At 45.9% G+C, this 11,597-nt stretch overlaps 1 protein-coding gene across 1 annotated transcript in view; it reads right to left on the bottom strand.

The window, feature by feature from the left end:
* Window positions 1-315: 315 nt before the first annotated feature.
* The window catches only part of LOC126162520 (proton-coupled folate transporter-like), a 67,642-nt gene continuing 56,360 nt past the window's right edge, over window positions 316-11,597 (bottom strand). Inside the window, exon 11 of the mRNA XM_049919094.1 lies at window positions 316-1,045. Coding sequence (XP_049775051.1) covers window positions 964-1,045 — 82 coding nt within the window. The 3' untranslated portion in view covers window positions 316-963. The remainder of the gene's footprint in view (window positions 1,046-11,597) is intronic.

The following is an 11,597-nucleotide window of genomic DNA, read 5'->3' as shown; positions in this document are numbered from 1 at the left end:
TAACGCCATATTGTTTCCCCCTTCAAGCTAGACAAGTTCCGTTCTTTGTAGTTTTTTCGTTTGACGCTTATTTCGTGAGATATTTGGCCCGGTCACGATCAATGGACCACCCTCTATACGGAATGGTGATTCGCGTAAAGAAAATAATTAAAACATTACAATACTTTACAAAAACTTTATCAAACGATGTATTTGTACACATATCAGACACATTTTACAGAAATTTTACACGTATCTATAATCGTAAAATCTTATAAAACTTACGTAACTTCCGTAATAAAAACCTCATCGGCCTTAAATAGGATTGAAAATTTCAGTGAAGTAATCTTTACTTTGCAATAATTGTAGCAAAGCAAATTCATATGCAAATAATTACAATTTTATATACAAAAAATGTATTTATAAAGAGAGAAAATGGTTCAAATGGCTCTGAGCACTATGGGACTTAACATCTGAGGTCATCAGTCCACTAGAACTCAGAACTACTTAAACCTAATTAACCTAAGGACAGAACACACATCCATGCCCGAGGCAGGATTCGAGCCTGCGACCGTAGCAGTCGCGCGGTTCCAGACTGACGCGCCTAGAACCGCTCGGCCACACCGACCGGCTATAAAGAGACACACACAGGCATTAGGCTGTGACGCAACAGAACAGAAGAGTTATTATGGCTCTGCCACGTCGCGCTCGCGCAGCCAGCGTGTAAGCTGCCCCAGCTGCGTCACTCTACAGCAAGCAACGCCGTTCGAGGCCGTCATTGAGCCTGCAGGCAGTGTCCGGGACAGGGCACGAGACTGAGGAGCCCACAGGCAGACAGACAGGGGTCAACAGATCCCAATGTCTTCACTACGTGAGTTTAAAGCAATCTAGGTGTTGTCAGCTCCCTTCAGTACTCTGCCTTGCTTGGTGGAATCCATGACTCTTCTACCCTTGTGCTAGTTTCCGGAGATGTGCTGTGGCTCCTCAGGCAGGCAGTGGGGACGCCTCCTCTTGTTGCCGCTGCTGCGGCTCCTTCTTCGCCCCTCGGTTTAGATAAATGGCAAACCTGCAACAACGAGCAGTCTCTAAAAACTCGTACCCAACACATTTAAATAACGATATACAGGGTGAAAGGTATTTAAATCGACAAACTCTGGGAGGTTGTAGGGGACATCAAAACAAATATTTTTTCCTAATATCATTTTAAACCGGCAGAGGAAGATTTCTTTGGCGGCAAATTAATTGAACCAACAAACACTTTTCCATTTTTTTTATGACCAAGAGAAAACACATTAACACAACCCAATTTCAATTACAGTAGATTTTCAAAATTGCCTCCATTGACACGTAAACAAAGGTTACACCGTCGGATCATGTTCTGTCTGACACGGGCAAAAACCCCAGGAGTACATTGAATTGTTCCTGCTGCTGCTGCTGATGCTACCATCCAGGCAACAAGATCCTCTTCCGATCCAACAGGAGTTGCGTAAACAAGATTGCGCATCTCTCCCCACACAAAAAGTTCAGAGGGGACATGTCTGGGGATCGAACAGGCCATGGTACAGGACCACCTCTGCCAATCCACGTTTCTGGGAACCGTCGGTCCAGGAATCGACGCACACGACGACTGAAATGTGCCGGCGCCACATGCGTTGTCTTGTAGGGAGCGGGACGTCTTCCAGCAATTCTGGCAATGCTCTGGCGAGAAAATTGCAATAGTGGCTGCCATTTAATGGCCTAGGTAGCAGATACGGCCCAATTGAACAGTCCCCAACAACACCGACCCACACATAAACGAAGAACCGCACTTGATGAGTGCTAGTAACTGTGGCATGTGGGTTACCCTTACTCCAAACATGCGAATTGTGCATGTTGAAGACTCCATCACGCCCGAACGTTGCTTCATCGGTAAACAACACAGAGGATGGAAATGTAGGATGCATTTCACACTGTTCCAGGTACTACTGCGAAAACTGTGCTCTGGGTGGATAATCAACTGGTTCCTGGTTGTGGACACGCTGTATGTGAAATGGACGTAACAATTGCTTTCGAAGGACTGTTCTTACATTCGTCTGATTCGTCCCCATGTTACGTGCAATTGCACTAGTGCTGATCAAAAGATCCCGCTCCAAATGCTGCAAGACAGCTTCCTCAAATTGCGGCGTTCTTACCGTCCGACGGCGTCCCACCCAGGTAATCTGCAAAATGACCCGGTCCCACGCAGACGTTGGTACACAGCAGCAAAGGTCGTATGATGCGGGATACGGCGATTAGGATATTGTTGTTGATAAAGCCGCTGTGCAGCTCGTCCGTTGTGGTGCGCTACATAGTACGCACCAACCGTATCAGTGTACTCACTCCAGGTGTATCGTTCCATTAGTAAACAGAGACAATGCACTACTACACTGGTGGACAGCAGTTGCCTACAATTGAAGAGCGTAATAAGCCCTCTAAGAACTGAAGATCATAATACGGCCTCTAACAACTGAAGAGCGTAATACGGCCTCTACCGGTTTAAATAATCCTCATAGGAAAAAATGACATTTGGGAAAAGTATTTGTTTTGATGTCCCCTATAACCTCCCAGAGTTTGTCGGTTTAAATACTTTTCACCCTGTATACACTGCTGGCCCCCCATAATGTATCTCCAAGAAAGACCGAAGATATCACAGCCAAATTTATTTGGGAGGTGAACTCCCAAATAAAATATTGTACAAAGATAACACGATTGAAAATACAACCCCTTGTGAAGTAAGGAAGATGTTGAAGTCAGTACTGAATGTCGCTGGGCTATAGCAATCCATTCTGCTCCCACATATTACCAAATTTGATGTGGCGTAGCAGCGGCTGGTGTAGCTCAGACCAGTCGTCCCGCAATCACCGACCAGATGTTTTGCATAGGCGAGAGATCGGGAGAATGGGGAGGCCAAGGCAGCAATGCAGTCCGAAGAGCGACGAAGGATTCTTGAACATTGCACATTATCCTGTGGCAATGTGGCGGGGCTGGCACCGTAGCTGTGGGAGGATAGCAGACCCCAACACTTCAGAGATGTAACGCTGGCTGTTTAGTGTACTGCCAGTGCGTACTAGGGGAGTGCGGGAGTGGTATTCAGTATCACTTCAAGCAATAATACCAGGTGCAGGAGCAATATGACGTTGCACAAGGCAACAGTTCAACAGTGTCCCACCACGGTGTCTCCAGACCATCATGGAGGTGCACGCATAATTGGAATTCGTCGGTAAAAACCATCGTTCATCGCACCACTGCCTGTGCAAACGCGTATGGCTTTGAATCAGTGTTAAACGCAGCAATGGATGCCTTATGGACAATTCATCCTTCTGCAAACGACATCAATTGGTACGCGCGGTAACTGCTTTTTGAGCAATACACCGAATTTGTTGTAGAATGGTTCGTGATGTGGCAAAGCAATCCCTCACTGTCATGCACAGAAGATGCCTGTCGTCACTTGCATTGCTGCAGTGAGATGAGTGCAATCGATACTCTCGGTCCACCGTTCCCTCCTTCATCCAGAAATTACAGATTCGCATCACAGTGGCTTGGTTCCGTCCGAAACGATCACCGATTTATCTGAAGGGCAACTCCCCAGAGGCAACTATTCTTCCTCCGTCGAACACCGAAACGTGCTCGGTAGACGCTCGGTCTCTTCTACGAGGCATAGTGAAGTTGCATACGCAAAAAAGCCTAACGAAAGACGAATTCTAGTGCGTCTGTTACCCCTTTATACAGGGTGTTACAAAAAGGTACTGCCGAACTTTCAGGAAACATTCCTCACACACAAAGAAAGAAAATATGTTATGTGGACATGTGTCCGGAAACGCTTACTTTCCTTGTTAGAGCTCATTTTATTACTTCTCTTCAAATCACATTAATCATGGAATGGAAACACACAGCAACAGAACATACCAGCGTGACTTCAAACACTTTGTTACAGGAAATGTTCAAAGTGTCCTCCGTTAGCGAGGATACATGCATCTACCCTCCGTCGCATGGAATCCCTGATGCGCTGATGCAGCCCTGGAGAATGGCGTATTGTATCACAGCCGTCCACAATATGAGCACGAAGAGTCTCTCTACATTTGGTACTGGGGTTGCGTAGACAAGAGCTTTCAAATGCCCCCATAAATGAAAGTCAAGACGGTTGAGGTAACGAGAGCGTGGAGGCCATGGAATTGGTCCGTCTCTTCCAATCCATCGGTCACCGAATCTGTTGTTAAGAAGCATACGAACACTTCGACTGACATGTGCAGGAGCTCCATCGTGCATGAACCACATGTTGTGTCGTACTTGTAAAGGCACATGTTCTAGCAGCACAGGTAGAGTATCCTGTATGAAATCATGATAACGTGCTCCATTGAGCGTAGGTGGAAGGACATGGGGCCCAATCAAGACATCACCAACAATGCCTGCCCAAACGTTCACAGAAAATCTGTGTTGATGACGTGATTGCACAATTGCGTGCGGATTCTCGTCAGCCCACACATGTTGACTGTGAAAATTTGCAATTTGATCACGTTGGAATGAAGCCTCATCCGTAAAGAGAACATTTGCACTGAAATGAGGATTGACACATTGTCGGATGAGCCATTCGCAGAAGTGTACTCGTGGAGGCCAATCAGCTGCTGATAGTGCCTGCACACGCTGTACATGGTACGGAAACAACTGGTTCTCCCGTAGCACTCTCCATACAGTGACGTGGTCAACGTTGTGTGATTGCACAATTGCGTGCGGATTCTCGTCAGCCCACACATGTTGACTGTGAAAATTTGCAATTTGATCACGTTGGAATGAAGCCTCATCCGTAAAGAGAACATTTGCACTGAAATGAGGATTGACACATTGTCGGATGAGCCATTCGCAGAAGTGTACTCGTGGAGGCCAATCAGCTGCTGATAGTGCCTGCACACGCTGTACATGGTACGGAAACAACTGGTTCTCCCGTAGCACTCTCCATACAGTGACGTGGTCAACGTTACCTTGTACAGCAGCAACTTCTCTGACGCTGCCATTAGGGTTATCGTCAACTGCACGAAGAATTGCCTCGTCCATTGCAGGTGTCCTCGTCGTTCTAGGTCTTCCCCAGTCGCGAGTCATAGACTGGAATGTTCCGTGCTCCCAGACGCCGATCAATTGCTTCGAACGTCTTGCTGTCGGGACACCTTCGTTCTGGAAATGTCTCGATACAAACGTACCGCGCCACGGCTATTCCCCCGTACTAATCCATACATCAAACGGGCGTCTGCCAACTCCGCATTTGTAAACATTGCACTGACTGCAAAACCACGTTCGTGATGAACAATAACCTGTTGATGCTACGTACTGATGTACTTGATGCTAGTACTGTAGAGCAATGAGTCGCATGTCAACACAAGCACCGAAGTCAACATTACCTTCCTTCAACTGGGCCAACTGGCGGTGAATCGAGGAAGTACAGTACATACTGACGTAACTAAAATGAGCTCTAACATGGAAATTAAGCGTTTCCGGACACATGTCCACATAACATCTTTTCTTTATTTGTGTTTGAGGAATATTTCCTGAAAGTTTGGCCGTACCTTTTTGTAACACCCTGTATAACCGTTTGCAGGTCGCGCTACTGGCGTCCTCGATGTGCGCCTGCGCTGATATGCTAATCATGTGCATCTCTCGTCGCCGCAAACGCACGCTGCAAATTTCACTTGATTTGGATGCCTCTGGCAGGGTGATGCATTTTGGGTGATGAGCAGTGTGTATATCGTGTACACGACCTCTATCGACAAAATTTCGGAGGCTGCTCTGGAACGTTCTCTGATTATTTCGATATAATGGACCTGTTGTCTCCAGTGACTCGTTGCAGAGTTATAATTAGTTGCTTTGTTACTTAACTTGATGAAATCTTCTCAGGCCGCGCGGCCCCATCACCAACCCATGAGCAAGGGGGGGGGGAGGCCGTTGGAGGGTCATATAGGGGGGGGGGGGGGAGCTGGCTGCTGCTCAGCTATATAGGTGGGACGCCCGCGCATCATCGACACTTCGCCAAAAGATGAGAATGACATCGCGGAATATGAACGCAGCCACCCGGATGGACGGCCCAAAAGATTTCATCATCAGTATACGCCGGGAAAGCCTACATTCACGTTACACTTACCTATGTTTCTGTGACAATGGTTCCGGAATAGTGGAAAAGTCTGTAATATATTATAATGTACAGCACAAAAAGCTGACGAATGCAACAACCCTCAGACAGATGCAGAGGTACTGTGATGTGATTGCCGTCACTGCTGGGACAGCTTAGCATGGCGCCCTTTTACCGCTCTTTCCACTGCTGTCAGTGAACCCATACACGAGGCGCACAATGGCCATTACTGTTAACGTTTGATGAACATTACAGGATAAAAACCGATAGAGAACCGAGCAGTACTGTTCGAAGAGTAAAGTGGAGATTACCGATGACAACTACAAGTAAAGGGTTTCAAAAAACAAATGTGTGTGAAATCTTATGGGACTTAGATGCTAAGGTCATCAGTCCCTAAGCTTACACACTACTTAACCTAAATTATCCTAAAGACAAACACACACACCCATGCCCGAGGGAGGACTCGAACCTCCACCGGGACCAGCCGCAAGTAAAGGGTTTGAGTACCACAAGTTTGTTTCCAAACAAAACAGACAGCGCCTATCGGAAACATTTTCACTGTTCTGCAGATATGTCAGTTCAACACACATACAAAGATGTTCAAATGTGTGTGAATTCCTAAGGTACCAAACTGCCGAGGTCATCGGTCCCTAGACTTAGACACTACTTAAACTAACTTAAACTATCTTATGCTAAGAACAACACACACACCCATGCCCGAGGGAGGACTCGAACCTCCGGCGGGAGCGGCCACCCAATCCGTGACATGGCGCCTCAAACCACTCAGCCACTCCGCGCGGCGGATACAAACAAACACGGGAGTAAGAAATACGACAAATACACCTAGTCGGTAACGAGCCACCAGAAACCACGGGTCTCTTATGCCAAAATACTCAGATAGTATCTCTGAACAACCTCTGAAATTTTGTAGAACGAAGGGAATGCAATGTGTGCAGGGTGTCACAGGAGCAATGGACATCATTTACGGATATGACAGGAACGATCATTCGAAGCAAAAAACTTTGATAGAAATGGACTGTAAAACTCATATCTTGAGAGCTGTGAGCACGTCCTCATCTTGCATAATATGAAACAGATCTCTTCTACTGCAGTCTCTTTGCTTTCCTTATTTTAGGAGGCAGTATGGACCAAAACAAGAAAAAAATGCATACATTAAGTGCTATGAGCACTTGTTCCACAGAAGAGATGTGTTTCACAATAGCGAAGATGGACAACTCCTACTAACTCATAAAACAGTGGTTCCCAACGTTTCTGACACCATTACCCCTCAGTGCAGGCAGGTATTAGCTAATCCCCCCCACCCCAACACACACACACACACAAAATCACCCCAACATTAGTGCGTAACTGAACTTCAGAATGAAGACGAATTGTTTTTGAACATTTTTAATTTTAAAATGAACTAAGCTAACTTATGTTTAAACAATGGAAATTCCAAGATGGAATAATGACAGTATTATGAGGAGGACAGATTGCTATCACCATGTAGTGGAAATGTTGAGTCGCAGACAAGCACAATAAAAAGACTGCTAAACGGGTGAGCTTTCGGCCATAAAGCCCTCTTCTGAAGCAGACAACGCACACGCAAATCCAACTCAACAGCGTCGGCAGTTGGAGACAGTTGTAATGTGCGTATGAGCTGTGTTTGTGTGAATATATGTGTATGTCGTCCACTACAGAAGAAGGCTTTTTGGCCGAAGCTTTCTTGTTTAGCAGTCTTTTTGTTTTAAGTATCTGTGACTCAACATTTTCATATGGTGGGCAGCAGTCTATCCTTTTTATAGTATTGTCATAGTTTTCTTGAATTACTTGGTCAACGATGCAGTTTGTACTGCTTATTTCTAAGCACAGTTTTCATGATGATAAAGTAATTCTCGGTGCATCACACGTGCTACTCACAAATCCTCCTCAGAAAAGAAAGCCACCAACTCTCCACATCTACGGTGGACACGTTTTGCAATTCCTGGTCTATAGCAGGCACTACCTACAACTCGAAAAAGGCATTTCCGTTGCATGTTTCAGCACATGCGATGCATATGTCTCAGTTTTACTATCGTAGATACGTGGTACAAAGGACTATGTGGGAAGATAATACTCCTACATTCGTTTCCCAAGCTGTAACCTTCACAATATTGTGTTACGCAATACTGCTAGTACCTAAAAAAATGAGTTGTTAGTAATCTATGGAATAAGTATTACAGTCTTAGAAAATAGTGATATTAAAAAAAATTTAGTTTCGTGACCGAAACACAACTGAACCCTTTTGTTTTTAGCCCGCAGAAAATTAAATTTTATTCCTGAGGGGGTCATTACCCCCAGGTTGGGAGCCATTGGCTTAAGGTTTGCACTTTAGAGCCCATGTTTATTAAACTTTTTTTCTTTCTTTGGTCAATACTACCACCTCTCAATATATGCAAAGCAAAGAGCTTGCAGCAGAAGAGATTTGCTTCACGGTATCGAAGATGAAGTAGTGCTGAGAGCTCATAAGGTATGCATTTTAGAGCCCATGATTACTTGACTTTTTTCCTTGCCATAACCATGAATATTGAGCATTCCTTCTGACACACCCTGTTTATGTACACTCCTGAAAATGGAAAAAAGAACACATTGACACCGGTGTGTCAGACCCACCATACTTGCTCCGGACACTGCGAGAGGGCTGTACAAGCAATGATCACACGCACGGCACAGCGGACACACCAGGAACCGCGGTGTTGGCCATCGAATGGCGCTAGCTGCGCAGCATTTGTGCACCGCCGCCGTCAGTGTCAGCCAGTTTGCCGTGGCATACGGAGCTCCATCGCAGTCTTTAACACTGGTAGCATGCCGCGACAGCGTGGACGTGAACCGTATGTGCAGTTGACGGACTTTGAGCGAGGGCGTATAGTGGGCATGCGGGAGGCCGGGTGGACGTACCGCCGAATTGCTCAACACGTGGGGCGTGAGGTCTCCACAGTACATCGATGTTGTCGCCAGTGGTCGGCGGAAGGTGCACGTGCCCGTCGACCTGGGACCGGACCGCAGCGACGCACGGATGCACGCCAAGACCGTAGGATCCTACGCAGTGCCGTAGGGGACCGCACCGCCACTTCCCAGCAAATTAGGGACACTGTTGCTCCTGGGGTATCGGCGAGGACCATTCGCAACCGTACACCACTGGTGATCGTCGAGGGGACACTGAATAGTGCACGGTACATCCAAACCGTCATCGAACCCATCGTTCTACCATTCCTAGACCGGCAAGGGAACTTGCTATTCCAACAGGACAATGCACGTCCGCATGTATCCCGTGCCACCCAACGTGCTCTAGAAGGTGTAAGTCAACTACCCTGGCCAGCAAGATCTCCGGATCTGTCCCCCATTGAGCATGTTTGGGACTGGATGAAGCGTCGTCTCACGCGGTCTGCACGTCCAGCACGAACGCTGGTCCAACTGAGGCGCCAGGTGGAAATGGCATGGCAAGCCGTTCCACAGGACTACATCCAGCATATCTACGATCGTCTCCATGGGAGAATAGCAGCCTGCATTGCTGCGAAAGGTGGATATACACTGTACTAGTGCCGACATTGTGCATGCTCTGTTGCCTGTGTCTATGTGCCTGTGGTTCTGTCAGTGTGATCAAGTGATGTATCTGACCCCAGGAATGTGTCAATAAAGTTTCCCCTCCCTGGGACAATGAATTCACGGTGTTCTTATTTCAATTTCCAGGAGTGTATATAAGCCGGCATATGAGTGGCATTTCTTTCGTTGAAAGTGTTCACTTATCGTTCTTCTGTTACATCTTAATGATTGGTGCCGTTTAAGAGACATGTGTGTGTGTGTATACATGGAGCCAGGTGCCTTAATTTAAGTGGAAAGTACAGAAAAGTTGGCCCCAGGAAGAGAAAACAATACCCACCACATGGAAGGAAAACTTGTGCCTCTGAGAGAGAGGCAGATAGGCAGACAGAGAGTGGGACGAGAGAGAAACATTGTTGGTTAAATTTGCAAGAACAATATTGCCAATAATTATTTAATTTGGCGAATACGTGGTGTTATTTAGCATCCACTCACATTCGTATTCCTTGTTGTGGTAACAATTATCTGAATGTGGTCTGGGTCTCAGACATAGCATGCTGTGTTAATATGTGACGGGAAACATAGATGAATTGAAAATACACATTTTTTCAGTTACTTCAAGATTCTATCACTAAACTATCGATGCGGCAAATTTATTATCTGATGTTTTTTTTCGGATTTGAGTAAAGGGAATAATCTCGCTTTGCTGAAGGCATCGATCCTCAGAGATATAAACTTGATTCTGTTCTTATAAAATGTAGAAAAAATGTGGCCCATGTCTAAAATAAATACATCGCCTGAATCCAATGAGTCAGTCGTCACTGGAGGACACAGATTAAAGAAAGAAAATCTGAAACCCGAAGAGTGTTGCACAATCTCTCTATATAGTTGCACTGTTAGTATGCCAGCAAAGACGATCGGACCGCCTATAGCTTTCAACTTTGGCGATGTTGAAGGTTAGGTTGGTCCTGCAAGTTTCTTTTACACCTACATCGTACGTCAAGACTGTATTAAGCGACCTGGTACAATGGGTACCCCTTTCTGGAGGGCGGTGATTGAACTCTCCGTAAGCCCATCCGGCAACGTTTCCCGTGAATTTCTCAAATCGCTTGAAGCGAATGCCGGGGCTGCTATATTTAAAATGGCACGCCAGTTCCCTCCCCCATTCTGTTCCAGTCCAAGCTTTACTGCGTGCCTAATAATCTCGTTGAGGACGGGACGATAAACTCTAGTGTTCCTTCCATCTGTTAAGGCTGCTGCACCTTATCATCATTCGAATCCGCGGACGCTTTCCGGCTAAGCCCCTCTCTTTAGCTTTTTTGCGGAACAGTGGGAGTCATGAGCACTAAGATAAAAAGTTTTCGAGCAAATTAGGAGATATATACAGCTTTCACACAGTATTTCCTACTCTTAGAATTTGCGCAATGAACGTAACAGCGATAAAGAGTTTACGCAAATGGAAAACTGAACTGCTCTTCCAAGACACTTAACTCTGTCAGTGGAACGACAAAGTTAGGCGTCACATAGGCGGTAATAATTTGAAATATGTATTTTTGGTTGCTCTTCTAGCTTCAAAAATTTCATTTTTTCGAGCAATATTTTAACGGTTGTTCTGGTCGTCTTACAAAGAAGCCGCTGCAAGCAAATGTCGTACAAGTGCTTGCCACCTGGAGTCCACGCTCATTGTGCAGACATATGGCATCTTCAACACAGCAGGACATTTGGAAATATTACCGTAAATGAAGTCGGAAAAATCTGAAGAACTCAATCACGTCTCCACTGCCTTGGCGAACACCGTTGGACATGCAGATTGTCTCCTTTAAAAGCGTCGAAATTCCATTCTGCGTTCTATTAAGTGAATACAACAGCCTTCTCACTGTTATGGATTAGGATCTATTGGTATAAG

The sequence above is a fragment of the Schistocerca cancellata genome, chromosome 1 (genome assembly GCF_023864275.1).
Source record: "Schistocerca cancellata isolate TAMUIC-IGC-003103 chromosome 1, iqSchCanc2.1, whole genome shotgun sequence".
NCBI lineage: Eukaryota > Metazoa > Arthropoda > Insecta > Orthoptera > Acrididae > Schistocerca > Schistocerca cancellata.
The sequence above is the reverse complement of the archived record's forward strand: the minus strand, read 5'-3'. Positions and strand labels throughout refer to the sequence as shown.